General features: G+C 43.5%; 1 protein-coding gene across 5 annotated transcripts; it reads right to left on the reverse strand.

The window, feature by feature from the left end:
* Nucleotides 1–853: 853 nt before the first annotated feature.
* Nucleotides 854–14,109, reverse strand: MGST3 (microsomal glutathione S-transferase 3). Of its 5 annotated transcripts, none has more exons than XM_039326066.1 (7): nucleotides 13,952–14,107; nucleotides 13,640–13,739; nucleotides 12,989–13,112; nucleotides 3,872–3,945; nucleotides 3,337–3,394; nucleotides 2,271–2,343; nucleotides 854–1,065 (listed from the first exon to the last, which is right to left on the reverse strand). In XM_039326066.1, exons 3-7 carry the CDS (start codon nucleotides 13,103–13,105, stop codon nucleotides 956–958), a joined length of 432 nt encoding a protein of 143 aa, XP_039182000.1. In that variant the 5' UTR covers nucleotides 13,106–13,112; nucleotides 13,640–13,739; nucleotides 13,952–14,107; the 3' UTR covers nucleotides 854–955. The 5 variants fall into 5 exon arrangements, with proteins under 5 accessions (XP_039182000.1, XP_039182001.1, XP_039181997.1 ...); XM_039326067.1 differs by having other exon boundaries at nucleotides 13,861–14,088; XM_039326063.1 differs by lacking the exon at nucleotides 13,640–13,739 and having other exon boundaries at nucleotides 13,952–14,109.
* Nucleotides 14,110–19,640: the final 5,531 nt, after the last annotated feature.

Raw genomic sequence — 19,640 nt, forward strand, 5'->3', positions numbered from 1 at the left:
TTCATGTCAAACTTGAGAATATATACAATATAGTAACTGATATGGCATGTATATCCCAAAGATATAAACATGTAAATAACCAAGAGTTATCTATACTCAATTATCTGTATGGCTATCCATACTCAAGGCAGCTCCAGTTGCTCTTAATGCCACCACACAAAACCTGGTCACCTAGTAAGTTTTTTCAGGATATCAGAAAATAGAAATTGTACAAAATTTAAGTTGGTGAATCCTATTTTGATAGTCACAAAGTGGAATACTAGAGGAGTTTGGATATAAAAACAGCAGTTCAGAACATGTTTATAATTTCAACTTATCATGAGGACATAATCATAGTCGGTATGGTGTCTTTTTGTACTTTCTAGTACAAAGTGGTATACTAATGTTCTCACAAAGTGGTGAGAACATTACATTTGGGCTAAGGTGATGGTACTTTCACCAGCTTAGTTTTGATGGTTTATATGAAACACGCATAATCTGAGTGGGGTTGTTGCTTGGTCATAGCCCATAGATAGTAAATGGGAGAAAATCCAAGGAGTGAGAGCCTGGAGATGTGTTTCTAGAATGTAGCTGAAACTGATCCAACTTATATTACTGCATGCTCTGATATTGCATTTAATTTTTTTTCTATATATATTTTATATCAGCTATCAAACTGAAAACAGTTTTTCTGCAGTTCTACAGTTTTTTTGAAAGCCTTCTAAAGATACATTCAAGAACATTTATAACCCTTACCAGGCAATGCCTATAATTATAAAACAAGGGAAATGCTAAATCCAGTACCACAGAAATATCTGGTTAGGAGCAAAAAAACCTGTCAAACTGCCAAGTTTTAACAAGAGGACATTGGAACCAGAGGTGATTCACTTGTTTTTATTTTTTTAAAAGTAATGATAAAAATTACATGTGAGATACATTTAAAGACATCTCAGGATGTCACCAGAATGGATGCTGTCTAGGTTCTGCAGATCCAGCCAAGATGCTGGAAAGCTGAGTAAACAGTGATCCCTGCCAAACAAAGATGAGCAATGGAACCAAGGACTCCACGATTTCTCTTATTAGGATCTATAAAGGGAAGACAGAACATTCACATGGCATAATACAAATAGAAACATTAACAATGCAAAATATATTTTTTGTTGAAATGCTTTTTTTATTGTCCAATAAGTTCTGGATGCTTCAAGGAAATTGTTGTCATCTTCATATATAAAATAGCGTCCTTCACAGAAATAAAGTCATTACTTATTTATATGATATTACAGACTATCTTGAGCAACCTTCTATGTGTCATTTTTGTTATGTGGGTCTCTTACTAGTTTGTAATTCCTATACGCTTTCTACTCATGGCACATGCTTTCCAATTTTAAATAAAGGGCTAGGTATCTGCCTAGCATTTTTAATTCATGAAGCATTGTTTCCCCCAAACACTCCTAATAGGATGGTCACTTATTACATTTTCCATAGTTAGCTCTTTCTACATATAAACTGGGCAGTTCACCCAACTTCTCCTATTCCTCTTTCCCTTGATTTTAGAAAGTTCTCTAGAAAACATGCAGGGGTGTCTTTGGGGCTGGCTGTGTACAAGAAAAAGCTAGGCAACTAAACATTCAGATAAACACATTCAACTTTTCCTCTTGTCTGTTTTTTCTAACTATGATTTTTCATTCTATTCCCTGGGGAATACTAACACATAATATAATGTGCAAATTCATTTTATCACTTAGCATTATGTATAGATAAACCCAACATCTTATTTTTGACTGCAAATATTTTCTGGGAATAATACAATCTACATATATCCATTATATAGTGCAAGCCAGATTTTTAAGCAAAATTTGCTGAATAAACCAAGAACTGATTAGAATCACCCTGGATTCTCACAATGCACACAGCCACATTAAAATACACGTCTTAGCAAGTTTCATGAGCCAGTCACTCTAAATTTGGTCATGTTGGTTTTAATAACATTTTTAAAAAAATAAAAAATGCTTTGATACAATCTGTGAATTTAGTCTCATTTTACCAGTAATGGTCTAGGTAAATTAAGGTATGTTTTTCTCTATTTTTTTCCATTTTCTGAGGAAAATATAGGACCAGCTATACGGTCCAAAATTAAACTTTAACTATGAATTCAGACTAATCTTGACAGAACAACTCGAATTTTGTAAAACAGTATCTGGCTGTCAAGTGAAGCAGGAGTTTATAAAAAACACCAAAGAGATGAAAACGGCTTTGCAAGAAATGATTGTAACTCCTATATAAGGACTCACCTCCTGTATAATAGCCATAAGCATACAGTATTCTTCCAATTATCCATGCTATACCAAGTCCTGTAGCAACACGCTATGAAGAATGAATAATTGCACATGAAAGGATGTTTACAATTAAATGGATATTAAATGGACAGTCAATCACTACAATTAAGATTTATACTATGGGAGAATTATTCTGGAAAGATGTGGTTATACTAGCCAAGAAAGTAAATAAAGACAATTACAAACTTACTCCACTATTTCATTTGCTCCAATTCTTTTTAACTCCCTGTATTGGGCAAGTGCAAAAATTATGAAGTGACATGATCAGTCCAATTAAACTTGCTCTCTTTTACACTGTATATCTTTTACCTTTTTATCCCTTCTTTCCAACTTTCTCTTTATCAAGTTACATTGGAAGCTTCTTTAATAGTTTGAATTTATTTTGATGGTGAAATGATTATTGACAAAGAGAGCACATTTACTGGTTAAAAAGATCAACTTTTGTGGTCTGGTTCATTTTCCTAAGATGTGTTGGCAATAGCTGTCATCAATATCAATCCAAAAATATTTATTTCAGAGATAATCTTCCAGTTTTTTAAACGAATAATTTTGGTCTAATTATGGTCAATTGAACATCCATCAAGCTACCAATAAGAAGTTCCTGTATTTCTTATTTTTCTGCAACGCAAGAGTGCTAATTTAAAAACCAACAAATTGCAAATCAGAATGCAATATTTTACACTGATACCAGATGCTGATTACTGTATCAAAGTTATTTATTAAATTTGTTTGCCACCGCCCATTTCACCATGAGGTGACTCTGGGTGGCTTATAGCGTTAAAGAATAAAAAAATACAACAATATGTATACATTAAGAATAACACATTAAAAAGAATAAAATACTATACAAATACAAATTATCAGCTATAACTAAAAGATAGATGGGTTTGGATATACAACATTAATTCATCTGCCTCTGGTTTTACTATATTGTCTTAAGAAGCATTTTGGGGTTTAAAAGATACACCAACTTCCATTGAAAAAATTACTAATCATATCCAGACCTAAATATTGTTCTTACCGGGTAATAGATCCCACTGATTCCAAGAAAGAACAGGAAGGAGGGATATGTTTCCAAGCTAAAAACAGTCAGATTTTTAAATACACTTCATTAATGGATTTTACAAATTTACATCCAACTGAACATTATACAGAACCTAACATATCCCCCAAAATAAAGCAGAATATTCTGCTATACCGTGATACCTTTAGCTTGCCTGCAATCATAATAGTAAACACAAGCAGATTCATCTTACAATTTATAATTTTGCTCTGTTTTTATATTCTTGGTTGCTGTCTTCCCAACCATGTGCCCTGCACCTGTCTAGAATTACATCCAAATGACCAATAGTAGCATTTCATAATGTATAAACACAGAACAAGGAACATGACAGCCTGCCCCATTTATGTCCTTAGGAGAAAAGATATATCATGAGTGCTGCATCAAAATAACCAATATAGATTTCCTCTCTAGTTTACAGTGGAATTCAGATGTTTTCTAGGCACCAAATCTGGAAGAAACCAGGAATAAGCACAATGCAATACAGACTACTCACGTGTTCTGGTGTGCCCTCTGGATACAGTTAAAGATATGCCCATTTTCAGGGTCTGTACTGTACATGGTTGGATACTATTGAGGGAAAAAATTATATACATATATGATTTTATATATATGCTGTATAGCTATATAAATAATACATGAATTCAAAACTTACAGTACATGATATTCTAAATGGTCATGGATGTATATTTGTTGGCATCTCCTCAATAAAAACCTGCTTTTTTTCTTAGACTTACATAGTAGATATGTAAATTAGCAAAACTAAAATTTAAAAATACATTAATATAACAAATAATGATTAAATAATAAAAACACATAAATAAAATATTTTAATAACTGTATTAGCATGTTTCTGCCCAGTTTTGTTATGAAAGTAAAAATTAGATATATGAGAAGCATAAAAATATCACAGAACCATAGAATTATGAAGCTGAAAGCAATCAAAAATATCATCAGTCTAACATTCTATAATGTACAGGAAGCCAACCATTTCCATAAGACGGGGCAGATCAACATTCTCTTAGAAACCTTCAGAAATGGACAACTCACGACTTCCATTGATTGACCTTCTACTGTTGTACAGATCTTGCCCCCTGGAAGTTTTAATGAAAGAAGTGAGAGCCATAAAACCCCTTTGCTCATTCCCCTTCCCCTTCGTAGTATGACAGAATCCAGAGAGGGCAGAAATGGAGTTTTCCATAGTCGATAACTAGAAATGAAATATAATTGGATTCTGACATCCTGCCCCCTTAAAAATAAGAGAGATCCACCTGAAAAGAAAACAAAACAGGTATAAAAGTTAGTCTGGTTTGTTAGAATACTCTGTATGAAACTTCTTTAATAGCTTCGGGGCTCTGACATGATGTTTACGGACCCACTCGTTTTGTGAGGCAGGGAGGTGTTTCCATGCTACTAGGTACTGAGTTGCTCCATGATATCTCCTAGAATCTAGGATTTCCTTTATCTCGAAGTGTTGTTCGCCCTCCAGCATGATTGGAGGTGGTGGGGGAAGGAATTTTTATCCCTCTTAGGGACTATTCAGGGACTGACATGTAACGAACACCCTCAAGGGAATGGACAGGCGGAACATTCGAACTCAGTACTTGAGCAATATTTAAGATGCTTTCTTAATTTCCAACAGTCTGATTGGACGGACCTACTCCCCTTTGCAGAAGTGGCCTACAATAATGCAGTCCACTCCAGCACAGGTTACACTCCTTTTCAAATAGTTACCGGTCAAAGTTTCAACCCCATGCCAGAACTAACCCCAAATGAACCGGCAATCCCATCACTGAAAGAATGGATGGAATAATTACAAAACACCTGGCCAATAGTTAGAAAAGCCTGACTAGATGAAGCTAGGCAGGCATATAAAGCACAAGCCGATAAAAAAAGGGTTGAGCCTACACCATTCATTATAGGAGAAATAGTGTACTTATCTACAAAATACCTAAAATCCCTACAACCTTATAAAAAACTTGGACCAAAATATATAGGGCCTTTTCCAATCAAAAGAATCATAAACCCAGTAGCAGTAGAATTAGAATTACCCCAAACTCTCAGGCAAATACACCCAATTTTTCATTGCAGTTTACTGAAAAGAGAGCATCAGTCATCTTTACGGCCAAAATCCCCCCCCCCACCACCTCCAATCATGATGGAGGGCGAACAACACTTCAAGATAAAGGAAATCCTAGATTCTAGGAGATATCATGGAGCAACTCAGTACCTAGTAGCATGGAAACACCTCCCTGCCTCACAAAATGAGTGGGTCCGTAAACGTCATGTCAGAGCTCCGAAGTTATTAAAGAAGTTTCATACAGAGTATCCTAATAAGCCAGACTAACTTTTATACCTGTTTTGTTTTCTTTTCAAATGGATCTCTCTTATTTTTAAGGGGGCAGGATGTCAGAATCCAATTATATTTCATTTCTAGTTATCGACTATGGAAAACCCCATTTCTGCCGTCTCTGGATTCTGTCATACTACGAAGGGGGATGAGCAAAGGGGTTTTATGGCTCTCACTTCCTTCATTAAAACTTCAAAGGGATTGAATATGGATTTCATCAAGAGGACTGACCATAACGAAATGGCCATCAGCTTTCATGTACTCCTCTCTGAAGTCTCCCTTCCACCGGCCGTGAGGAAAAGGGGGTGGAAATGTAACGCCTGGGATTGTCGCTGGAAGGACGGTGGGATGGGGGATGCTTGGGAACACTTAAAACCTTGAATGGTAGGGGTTGGCCCCTCAGGTCCTGTCTAGAACGCCTGCAACATCTTCTCTTAATAAAGATGCCTGTTGGAAGAAATATTCCAAGAGTTCTGTCTTCTTAAGATGCAAAGTGAGGTGGGTCCTCACATCTACAGAGCTGCACTACAATCATTACTTCTGGTTCTAACTACTTGTCAAGGTTGAACTGCTAAGATTCAACTGCTAACTTCTATTGCTATTCAACTTGCCATAGAAATAGGGGGGAGGGGTAGAAAGCCTAGGGAGGAAACGAAATTCTAAGAAGCTGTCCACAGACCATGAGAACCTACAAGAATGCCACGGTCACTAATGCAGGTGTCTGTCGGAGAAGTGGACTGTTCCCAGAACAAACCAGAGATATATGATTGGATAATCGAATACCTGGTGGGTAGAGGTTAAGGGAAGCTAGGCAAAATTTCACACAGGAAAACCAGAGCTGGTTTTGCTTCTTCAGTTCTGAGATGTGCACTCAATAAAGTTTTATCCTTTATGACATGTCAAAGCCTTGAAGATTCCTTGATTTTGAGTTCGCTAGTTGTACAGTTGACATTAAACCAGCTCACTAATGTTATGAGTGCAGCCTACTCAGATGTAGCATAGTGGATTGTAGCATAGTGATGTCAGGAACCAAGAAGAAGATCGATGCCACAGCCAAGCCTGGGCTGATACCTCCTCGGGAAGTACTGGCATCGGCCCAGGTGGACTTTGGGACATAGCCAGTGGTAATGCTGTCCAAAATGAGAGTGGAGAAGACGAAGCAGCTGCTGGTACAAGAAGAGAGAACTATGTCAGGGTCCCTCTACACTGGCCTGAAAATCCAATGGACAGGCGGTATGGAGAAAGCTGTGAAGATGGAGTTCTCCCTAATCCCACAGGGGGTTGAGATAACCCAAGGAAGCAAGTGGAAGGCCAAGAGGGCTGCAGAGTGGGAAGAGTCAGCAGTGTGGAAGCCTCTGATCACCTCCCACAGCATCATGAGATGTTTGTTGAGGTGGAGATGCGAGGAGCGAAGTAGGTGAAATCCCAAGCCCGGGGGACAGCACTTGGAATGGGTCAGACTATGGTGACTTCATCTCCTTCTTTGCCCCAACCAATGGCACTAGATCAGGTGTGTCGGGATGGCAGGGAACAGGAGAATGGCTGGGATTTTACCAGCAGCCGCCAGGCAGCCCCGCCAGTCCATGCGGCAGGGAGAGCTCCAGCCCACACCACCCAGCAAGTTGTAGAAGTGCCGCCCGGCTACCTGCTAGTCCGTGATGACTGTGAGCCACTGCCTTTGAAAGCCACGTTTGACAGACGGACAGAGAAATTCCTGAACCAGGTATGGATCTACCTATTTATTTATTTATTTATTTTATTTATTTATATGCCGCCCAATCCCAAAGGACTCAGGGCGGCGTACAAAATTAAAACAATCATCGAGAATAAAACAATAAAATAATTCAATCATACTGCAAGTCCGATCATGTCCTGCCCCCCCCCGGGGACATCAGCCCCAGGCCTGCCGGAACAGGAAAGTTTTAACGGCTTTCTTAAAGGCCGGCAGGGTGGGAGTTGTTCGAACCTCGGGGGGAAGTTGATTCCACCAGGTCGGAGCCACCACAGAAAAGGCCCTTCCCCGAGGGCCCGCCAGCCGACATTGTCTGGCCGACGGGACCTGAAGGAGGCCCAATCTATGGGACCTCACCGGTCTCTGGGAGCTGTGCGGCAGAATGCGGTCCTGTAAGTAACCTGGCCCTATGCCATGAAGGGCTTTAAAGGTGATAACCAACACCTTGAATTGCGTCTGGAGACCCACAGGAAGCCAGTGCAGCTCGCGGAGGATAGGTGACACGTGGGCGTACCTTGGCGCGCCCACAATCACTCTCGCGGCTGCATTCTGAACCAACTGCAGCCTCCGAACGCTATTCAAGGGTAGCCCCATGTAGAGCGCGTTACAGTAATCCAGTCTTGAGGTGACAAGGGCATGAGTGACTGTGAGTAAAGCCTCCCGGTCCAAATAAGGCCGCAACTGGTGCACCAGGTGAACCTGGGCAAAGGTCCCCCTGGCCACAGCTGAGATATGTTGTTCCAAATTTAGCTGTGAGTCAGGAGGACACCCAAGTTGCGTGCCTGCACTGAGGGAGGTAAATTTACCCCCCCCCCAGGACTAATGATGGACCATCCAGTTGACCTTTGGGAGGCAAGACCCAGAGCCACTTGGTCTTGTCAGGGTTGAGTCTAAGCCTATTCACCCCCATCCAGACCCTCACATCTTCCAGGCACCGGCACATCACATCGACTGCTTCACTGAAAGGACACGGGGTGGAGATATATAATTGGGTATCATCCGCGTACTGATGATACCTCACCCCGTGTCGCCGAATGATCTCACCCAGCGGTTTCATGCAGATGTTAAAAAGGAGGGGGGACAGGACCGAGCCCTGAGGCACCCCATGATCGAGGCGCCTAGGGGTCGATCTCTGTCCACCCGCCAGCACCGACTGCGACCTGTCAGAGAGGTAGGAGGAGAACCACCGCAATACGGTGCTGCCCACCCCCTCTCTGAGATGACGCAGAAGGATACCATGGTCGATGGTATCGAAAGCCGCTGAGAGGTCAAGAAGCACCAGGATAGAGGAGTGACCCCTATCCCGGGCTCGCCAGAGGTCATTGGTCAGTGTGACCAAAGCAGTCTCAGTGCTGTAGCCGGGCCTGAAACCAGATTGAAAAGGGTCCAGATAATTAGTTTCATCCAAGGATCGCAAGAGTTGGGACGCCACCACCTTCTCTACAACCTTCCCACAAAGGGGAGGTTGGAGACAGGACGAAAGTTCTTCAAAACAGCTGGGTCCAGGGAAGGCTTCTTGAGGAGGGGCCTCACCACCGCTTCCTTTAAAGGTTGCGGGAAAGACCCCTCCATCAAGGATGCATTGATTATCGCCTGGAGCCAGCCTCGTGTCACCTCCCTACTGGCAGAAACCAGCCAGGAGGGGCACGGGTCCAATAAACAGGTGGCGGCATTCATTGCCCTCACGGCCTTGTCCACTTCATCAGGGGTCACAGGCTCAAACTCGCTCCAGATAACATGACTAAGACCAGCCCCGGGCAACTCGGCTGGCACTGCCCAGTCGGAGTCCAGGTCTCTCTGAATCTGAGCGATTTTGTCCGAGAGAAACTGAACAAACTCCTCAGCTCTCCCCTGCAAGGGTTCCTCCGCCTCCTCCACTTTAAGAAGGGAGCGGGTCACCCTAAACAGGGCGGCTGGGCGAGATTCTGCGGACGCAATAAGTGCGGAAAAGTGAACACGCTTTGCCGCCCTTATCGCCACTAAATAAGTCCTAAGATAGGCTCTTAATAGTGATCGGTCAGATTCAGAGTTACCTACAGTGGCATGAAGCAATGTTCCCAGATGAAGGGACCTGTGTGAATGCCATCACTATGAATCTGGAAGAAGCCGCTGAATGGATAGTGTTGCTCCACAATGAGGGAGCTCCGGAACTGGGAAATATCAATGCCTTCCTAGAGGGGCTCCAGGCCAGACTCTGGGATCCCACACAAGCCCACTGGGCGAAATCCAAAAGTCACTCCATAAACCAGGGGAACCAGTCCATGGCTGAGTACATTCAGTTTTGCAGCCTGGCTGGGAAGGTGAGAGTGTGGCCAAAACACCTACTGGTCTACCAATTTTGAGATGAGCTAAACAGAGAGGTGTACCAGAATTGCCTGCCCCGGGGAATTCCTGATGACCTCCAAGTGTGATATCAGCTGGCCATCACAGTAGAACTGGATCTGATGGAGTATCAGCGACATGCAGTGCCTGAGAGCTGTCCCACTGAAGCCAAGAGAAGTGCCCACCAACACGTAGAGGGGAAGGACCCCCTGCTCCAATCACAAGACAGAGTCCACGTCGCTCCACAGGAGCTTTCTTCCGATGTGAGAAAGAAGGCCACAGGGCAGCCAATTGCCTGCCCCCCAACCTACATCGATACCAAGGACCCCGAGCCAACCCAAGCCAAAGAAAACTCCGAAGATGATGGAGAAAATGCGAGCAGCGCCATAGGTCGTGGAGGTCTCCCCCCAATCAAGCAAAGGGGAGGGAACTCCGACCCTCAGCAAGCCTGGACTGGTGTTCTACGAGAGTGACAATGAGGGGGAAGATGATCTGATGGTAAGTGGCACCATTACCCCATCGACTGCCCAGGTGGAGGTGGTAGTGTCCCAGTCGGGGGGGGGGTCTTCATCCTCTGTTAGACTCAGGGTGCACTTGCTGCTTGATCAGCCTGAAAATGATAGATTTGTTGGGATTAAGGCTTAAGAGACTGAAGCAACCCATGAAGTTTGAGCAGGTGGATGGTTTGCTTACTGGGGGCGTGGGATGTCTGCAACTTGCCTGACTGAGCCAGTAAGCCTAAAAGATGGGGAGCCATGAAGAGACTAGCCAGTTTATTATAGGCCCAAAGATGGCAGAAACAATGATACTGGGGTTCTCGTGGCTGAAAAAGTGGAACCCGTCAATTGACTGAGGAAGTAACAAGTGGTGACTGAAGAGTAAAGTCAAGAAAAGGCTGGGAATGGAGAAACCGTCAAAAGTTAGGCAAATGCGATCGGCTGTGAAAGTGGAACCAGTTAATACGCTACCAGAGTTCTGAAGGAACTGGCAGATGTTATCTCAGAACCATTGAAACATATCTTTCAAAAATCCTGGAGCACTGGGGAAGTACCTGAGGATTGGAAAAGGGCTGATGTGGTTTCCATCTTCAAGAAAGAGAAAAAAACAGACCCAGGAAATACAAACCAATCAGTCTAATATCAATACCTGAGAAGATCCTGGAAAAGATAATCAAAAAACAGATCTGCAAACAACTAGAAGCAAACAAAGTTATAACTAGTAGCCAGCACAGGTTTGTTAAAAACAGATCATACTAAACCAATCTTGTTTCATTCTTTCATAAAGTGACTAAACTACAGTAATAGACCAGCGAAATACTGTGGACATAGTATACTTAGATTTCAGAAAGGCATTTGATAAAGTAGACCACAACCTATTCCTTGGTAAGCAAGAAAAAGGTGGAATAGATAACATCACCACCAGATGGATCTGTAACTGGCTGGCAAACTGTACTCAACGAGTAGTCCTCAATGGCACTACATCCATATAGAGAGAAGTAAGCAGTGGGGTACCACAAGGTTCCGTCTTATGCCCAGTACTCTTCAATATTTTCATCAATGACTTAGATGAGGGAATTGAAGGGGAACTCATCAAATTTGCAGATGACACCAAACTGGTAGGAGTAGCCAACACCCCAGAAGACAAACTCAGGATGCAAAAAGATCTTCACAAATTTGAGCAATGGGCCCTATCCAACAAAATGAGTTTCAATGTGGAGAAAAGCAAAGTTTTACATTTAGGCAGGAAAAACCAAAGGTCCAAGTACAGACTGGGCGAGACCTGGCTTAAAAACAGTAACTGTGAGAGGGATCTTGGAGTGCTAGTGGACAATCACTTGACTATGAGCCAGCAGTGTGCAGCAGCAGCCAAAAAAGCTAATACCATCCTGGGTTGTATAAACAGAGGCATAGAATGAAGATCATGCAAAGTATTAGTACCGTTTTATAAAACCCTGGTAAGACCACACCTGGAATACTGCAACCAATTTTGCTCACCATATCACAAAAAAGATGTTGAGAGTTTGGAAAAAATTCAGAGAAGAGCAACTAAGATGATTAAAGGCCTGGAGACTAAAACATAAGAAGAAAGACTGCAGGACTTGGATTTGGTTAAAGAAAAGAAGAAATAGGGGAGACATGATAGTAGTATTTCAGTATTTGAAGGGCCGCCACCAAGAAGAGGGGGTCACGTTATTTTTTAAAGCACCAGAGGGCAGGACAAGAAACAAAGGTTGGAAAAGAGAGAAGCAACCTGGAATTAAGGAGAAATTTCCTGACAGTGAGGACAACTAACTAGTGGAACAGCTTGTCTCCAGAAATCGGGGCGCTCCATCACTGGAGATTTTTAAGAAGAGTCCAGTCACTTGTCTGAGATGGTATAGGTCCTCCTGCTTGAGCCAGGGGCTGGACCAGAAGACCTCCAAGGTCCCTTCCAGCTATATTCTATTCTACTTAATGATCCACAAGTTGGGGCAGCTGGGACTGTAGGGATTGCTGTTGCTAAGTGATACAGTCCCATGGTATTGTGTTTTACAACTACTTTGCTAAGTGATGGAAATTACAGCCTCAGATGTGATTGTAATGACTTGAGAAATGCCTTATCTCTTTACTGCCACTTACTGACTCTACTCATTTCTGCAGCCCAAATTTTTCACTTTATCTTTTAAAAGGTAGGTGGTATGGATCCAATTTATTGGAGCATAATCTGTGTCCTTAAACTAAAGTCACCTTAGAGCAGGCATGTCAAACTGCCGGCCTGCAGGACGGATGCGTCACGCCAAAACTGTGCCCTCCCATTGCCAGCAATGGAGAAAAAGTCACAATATGTCGCGCAACATCACGTGACATCGCAAGTTTGACATGCCTGGCTTAGAGGGTTAAGGCCCCCTCTATATAAATTAGGTTGATAGATTCTTACTGGGCCTTTTAATGGCTCTGAATTCCTTTACCCATGGGTTATGAAAGTTTTTAAACTGGTTACTTGTTTTACCTCTTGTTTATTTTTTATCATTATACAATATTTTAATTGTTATTTTTTAAAATACTGTTTCCTGAAAGGTGAAGCACAGTATTTTACATAATTCAACTTGAAGCATTCACAACATTTCTACACACACACACACACACACAATTTCTTTTCAGGAAATGCTACAGTTTCTGCCTCTAGAAATAGCTAAGTAGGGGAATTCTGGGAAAATCACCCATGCTTACCTCAACATGATATTTCTTGCGTGCTTTCCCCACATTTACTGCAAGGTGTGTTATCAAGACAAAGCTGGCAGCACCAGTTAAAATCACATAGCCATATTCTTTTGAGAAAACCACCATCCTGGCCCTGAAGAAAGTTAAAAGTAGTAAATTAGTGTGTTTTCTGTAAGCAGCCTTTAAAAAAGAACAATTAATAAAGAAAAACAGGCCAGCCTCCTCTTACTCTCCTAGTTTAAACTTTAAACACTACCATTGTCTTGCCCTGTGCTCTCTTCTGCACTTCCATGACTATCATAGAACTTTAGACACATTTTTTTTTTTTTTGCTGGGAGGTCCAGAAACACTATACAACTTTGGAGTTATCTTCTTGAAGGAAACAATTGTGTGCTGCATAAAATGTTAATTAGACTATGTTTCGGCTAAAAGAAAGATACTTTCCTCCCATAATGAGAAGCTGAAGCACGCCATATATAGCTGCAAGCTCTAAACACCTACAGCAACCTGGAACGAAGCATAAATTTCTTGACAATGAGAACAACTAAGTTTCAAAGCAGAACCCAAAAAGGAAGAATTTGGCCTCAAACAATGCATTTTATAGGGACAAAAATAAGTAATGGCGATATCTATAATTTGTGAGAAATAGTGCATGCTCACCAAATGCTTCTTTAAAATACGGTTGGCTAGTCGGGAACAATATGAAACCGCTTCCAGACCTCCCGCAGAAGGTATTGTAGAGAGCGGATAGAACGAAAGTCTGCAGGGACGATAAATTCAAGGGCTCAAACGCCTCAAACGCCCGCTGCATAACCAAGGTATGGCAAAGAGCAATTCCCCCCCCCTCCCCGGGGAAGAACAGGCAAAGAAAGCGAGCTTACGACGATCAGCGGTCAAGTCCCCCACTAGCGGCCTTCAAAAAACTTCTTTCCCTCCAAGCGGGCAGGAGCGACCCCTACTGCCCCAGCTCACCGTTCTCTGCGAGCTGATTCGGCAATCAAACAGCCAAGGCAGTAGGACCGGATCCCCGCCGCTCAGTCGAATCACCCTCCTTCTCTTCGCGAGAAGTCCAACTCCTGCCCGCGCCAGGAAAACCTGAAATAGCTCCGCCCCGAGCAGAAAGAGGTTCCTGTGGGCACCACGAGCTCGTCCTCTGACTGTAATGTTCGTCAGAAATGTTAGACATGATAGTCTTAGTGCTGATTGCTTTCCACTCTTGCAAACTATGCTAAAATGGATGCATCTTGCACTACATCTCCATTACTGTATTATGTTATTAAAGGGGCAAAGTTCCACAACACAGGATATACATGTAGGTATGCTCACGTGCAAATACTAGTGAAAGATGAGGCACACTTGCACAAATTAAAAAAATAAATTCCCACATGTTGATATTTTTGAGTTATTCTCTTTAAAAAAAACTACAAATCCATCTAGAGAGGGATAAGAGCTTGTACACTGAAATCCAAACACTCAAGGTTCAATTTATTTTATGCATTAAATAAATTCCCTGGTACACCTGAGTACTGTATCCCAAATAGTCTTCCTTTCAACCCAGTCTGGTTGCATTTCTAGCTTTGTTAGTGCTTACTTGGTGTAGCAGAAAAATGAGATGTGACCCTTCCATGATGATTGTTTATTTCTCTTTCCAGCAGGTAGACTGCAGGTCTGATTGCCCTGTCATTCATTTTCCACAGCAGGAGTCCCCCCCCCCCATTATTGGCCCAAGAGGATGCAGGATTCGTATCAGGATTGTTGGAATGTTGCAGGAAACCAGGACTCAGAATGTTAATAGAATCATAGGGCTGGAAGGGACTTGGAGGTCTTCTAGTCCAACACCCTGCTCAATGCAGGAGTCCTTATACCATCACAGACAAATAGTTGTACAATCATTTCTTGAAAACTTCCAGTGATGGTACATCCACAATTCTGTGAGGCAAGCCATTCCATTGGTTAATTCTCACTATCAGGAACTTTTTCCTTAATTTCAGGTTAGATCTCCCTCTGATGACCTTCCATCTATTGCTTCTTGACCTGCCCTCAAGTGTTTTGGAAAATAAGTCTATCCCCACCTCTCTGTGGCAGCCGGTCATATACTGAAAGACAGCTATCATGTCACCCCTAATTATTTTCTTTGTTAGGCTAGATATACCTAGTTTCTTTAATATACCTAGTTTCCTCATATGATTATTAGATTCTTTTCCATATTAGCTGCTCTTGTCTGCATTCTTTCTTTTTTGTATCATGGTGGCCAGAATTGGATGCAGTATTCCAAGTGTGGTATCATAGTATAATATAAAGCTGTACTATTATTTCTTATGATTTTGATGCCATTCCTCTGTTGAAGCAATCTAGGACTGAATTAGATTTTTTGGCAGCTGCTTATACTTAAATGGTGGGATATCTATGTCCTCTCACAGTTACTATTATTGAACCAGGTACTGCCTATTCTATACCTGTGCATTTGGCTTTTTCCTGCTGAAGTGCAAGACCGTACATTTCTCACTACTGAACTGCATCTTGTTAGCTAGAGCCCAATGCTTAAATCTGTTAAGATTCTTCTGAATCTCGAGTCTGTCCTTCAAAGTGCAAGATCTCATCTTTTTTTATAAATTTCAAAATGTTTGAAATGCTTTGGGCGTTGCTTCTCAGGACCTCTGCAGGTTGTACTATAGTGGAATCCAATGAATTTTGGGATGGTTTAGGAAAAAGAAGAAGAATCAGAATAGAGCTGGAACAGACCTTGGAGGTCTTCTAATCCAGCCCCCTGCTCAAGCAGGATACCCTATATCATTTCAGGCAAGTGGATGTCCAGTCTCTTCTTAAAGATCTCGAGTGATGAAGCACCCATAATGTCTGAAAGCAAGCTGGTAAATTGTCCTCACTGTTAGGAAGTTTCTCCTTAATTCCAGATTACATCTCTCCTTGATTAGTTTCCATCCATTGTTTCTTGTCTTGCCTTCTGGTGCTTTGGAAAATAAATCGATTCCCTGCTCTTTGTGGCACCTCTCAAATACTGAAATACTGCTGTTGGCTGTAAAATAGAAATACTTTAAAAGAAATCCAATCAGTTGGAGTTGCAATCAGAAAAGAGTTTATTGTTTAACAAAAAAAACTTAAAAAGCGGTTTGCAAAGCGTGGTGAACTCAAGTAGCATAACACAGTATGCCACACTGTTGAGCCACATATACAATGGTTTCATACTTCAATTTTATGCACCCTATCGCGATGCCCCATTCCCTCCCCCCATGGCCCCATTGGCTTAGGCTTTGGAGGCTACAATCTATCAGAAGTGCCTAACTGGAATACATTATCTCCGCCCCTGTTTGCTTACTTTATACTAATAAGATCCCTCCCCTCCTATCCTGTTTATTAAGACCATATATGTACATACTTACTGTTATGTCCCGAGCCTTTGCAAACGGCTCGGGCGTTTGCAGGCAGTCCCGGGCAGGTGCAAAGCTGCCCGGGACCAGACAGGCTGTCGCCAGCGCCGTGCGCATGCGCGGGTGCTGGCGCGGGAAAAGTAACCCATTTACCCGGGAGTTGCCTATATAAGAGGCTGCGAGGCGTTTGGGCGAGGCTGAAGCCATCTTCCTGTAAGCTGAACGCTGAATAAAAGAAACTGAGAACTCCAGCTGCTTCTCGTGTCTGTTTTCCCGCCAAGGACGTAACACTGGCGACGAAGGTGGGATGCCTTGCACTACCTGGAAAGGAAAAAGTGTAAGCTTACCCAAGGAGTCCTGAGCGGCGGAAGAGGAACGGCGTCGACTCGGCAGCTGCCCGCCAATCCGGTGCGCATTCGGGGGTAGGCTGGCTGATAGACCCGTCTCCTGAAGATCCGAAGATGGCGAAAATCGGAAGGCTTTCGGAATTCGACGTCTCACATCCAGAGCGGTGGGAGTCCTACGTATCCAGAATGGAGAACTACTTCAAGGCAAATCAAGTGAGGGAAGATAGCTTGAAGGCGGCCACCCTGCTTTGCGTTTGCGGCCAAGACGCCTTCGAAATCGCAGAAAATCTTGTAGCACCTGTTCCAGTAGAGTCTGTAAGCTACACAGACCTGAAGAAGCTGCTGAAAGAGCACTTCCACCCCAAGGTGTCCGTTATCTCATGGCGCCACACCTTCGAGCAGAGGGATCAACGGTCCGGTGAAACAGCCAAGGAATACATCGCCGCGCTACGGAAGGCCGCCAAGCCCTGCGAGTTCAAGGACCTCGAGGAACGACTGAGGGACCGATTCGTGTGCGGGCTAAGGCATCGAGAGCTACAACAGAGACTTTTTGCCAAGGAAGAATTATCCTTCCAAGACGCCTTAAGGGAAGTCACCGCAGAAGAAGCAGCAGGCGGCGCCATCAAAAACATGCGGCCGATCAGAAACAGTGCAGAGGGTGCGTCCGTGCACCAGGAAGACGTCCGACGAAACTCCGAGGAGGATCCGGACGAGGAAGTCGACCGTCTACACCCCGCGAAGGAAGAGAACCAGAAGGGAAGCTCTTCGGCTCTGCTCAAGTGCATCGGCTGTGGAGGTCGCCACAGGAGAACCGACTGCAAGTTCCGCTCCGCTACCTGCCGGGCATGCGGCAAACAAGGGCATATTGCAGCTGTGTGTCTGAGCCGACGAAAGGCACAACCCCAAGAAGAACGCCTGAAAGGTACCAGATTCCCCAGCCAGAATAGGGTAGGGTTTTGCGCTTCGCGAAGAAGCATCTGTAGAACAGGCACACACAAGCCCATGAAGAAAAAGCTGTCACTCAACGTGAAGCTACAAGGGGTTCCATTATCTATGGAACTAGACACAGGGTCTGCCCTGTCCATCATTTCATTGCATACATTTAGGAAGATTTGTTCCAGTAGTGGGTCTAAGGCCAAGTTAAGGCCTTCTGATATTGTATTAACAGATTTTCAGAACTCAAGAGTGTGTGTTAAGGGGGAGGCCACCCTTAACGTGCAATACAAGAGCTTTGAAGGTCCACTAGACTTATTAGTAGTAGGGGGTGAACGAACGAGTCTCATAGGACTCGATTGGTTTGAGGCCCTGGGGATACACGTCACAGGACTCAACAGCTTACAAACACTCGACCTACAGGAAGTCTGCAAAGAATTTGCAGATGTTTTCAGCCCCCAGCTGGGCACATTCAAAGGACCACCTGTGTCCTTAAAGCTAGACCCCACTGTCACTCCCATTAGGATTAAAGCAAGAAGGGTCCCTTTTGCTTTAAAAAGTAAGATTGACACTGAATTAGACAAACTAATCCAACAGGGAATCCTAGAACCTGTTGATTCCAGCCCATGGGAGACCCCCATTGTCACGCCTCTAAAGGCAAATGGGGACATTCGCATTTGTGCTGATTACAAATGCACACTCAATAAGGCATTGCAGCAACATGCCTATCCTGTTCCTGTGGTCAGTCACATCCTGGCCTCTCTCAAGGGGGGGCGTGTTTTTGCAAAGCTTGACCTAGCTCAAGCATATCAACAGCTGCCTGTTGATAATGATGCTGCCATAGCTCAGACTATTGTGACCCACAGGGGAGCCTTTAAGGTAAAAAGGCTGCAGTTTGGAGTGAATGTCGCTCCTGGATTTTCCAAAGCGTAATGGAAAACACACTACGAGGTATACCAGGGGTCTGCCCCTACTTTGACGATGTCTTGATTGCAGGAGACTCCACACACATTCTAGCTGAAAGACTTAGGGCTGTCCTGTTAAGATTCAGGGAATCAGGCCTCAAGCTCAGAAAAGACAAATGCAAGATTGGGGTGCCTTCTACTGAATTTCTGGGATTCAAAATTGATGCTGCTGGGATTCATCCTGCTGAATACCAAACTAACTGCTATTTTACAAGCACCCAGGCCAAAGTCTAAGGCCGAACTTCAGGCCTTCCTAGGCCTCCTGAATTTCTACAATTCTTTTCTTCCACATAAAGCTAGTGTAGCTGAGCCTCTTCACAGGCTACTAGACAAACAAGCTGTGTGGCTGTGGTCACAAGCACATGAGGCTTGCTTTAAAGAAGTCAGGCCTTGCTCACTTCTAACAGTGTTCTTGCACATTTCAACGAGTCTCTTCCTGTGTGCATCGCTTGTGATGCATCCCCCTACGGGGTTGGAGCTGTCCTGAGTCACCTCAGGTCTGATGGAACTCAGGTTCCTATTGAATACTACTCCAGAACACTGTCTTCTGCCGAGCGCAACTACGCTCAGATAGACAGGGAGGCTCTGGCTGTTGTTGCTGGAATTAAAAAATTCCACGATTTTCTATATGGCAGGCATTTCACGGTCTTCACTGACCATAAGCCTCTGCTGGGACTGTTTACCACACGTAAGCAGACTCCCCACATCATTCCCTAGAATGCTTAGGTGGTGTTCTATTTTTCTTGGTCTGCATAATGATTTTTCATTTTATACAAAAGCCTGGGAAAGAAATGGGCCATGCTGATGGCCTCAGTAGGTTGCCTCTGCCAGTAGTAGAAGCTGACCCCGCGCCAGCTGTCAACATTCTATCAATCCAAGCCTTGCCCGAGCTCCCTCTTAGTGCCAGGGATGTTACCGCTGAAACAGGTACAGATCACACACTTTCACGTGTCCGCTCCTGGGTCCTGTCCGGGTGGCCTGAGCACTGCCCTAGTCCTGAGTTTCAGAGTTTCTGGTCCAAAAGGAACGA

This window comes from Crotalus tigris, unplaced genomic scaffold (assembly GCF_016545835.1).
Source record: "Crotalus tigris isolate CLP2741 ecotype Arizona unplaced genomic scaffold, ASM1654583v1 scf7180000024339.11422700, whole genome shotgun sequence".
NCBI lineage: Eukaryota > Metazoa > Chordata > Lepidosauria > Squamata > Viperidae > Crotalus > Crotalus tigris.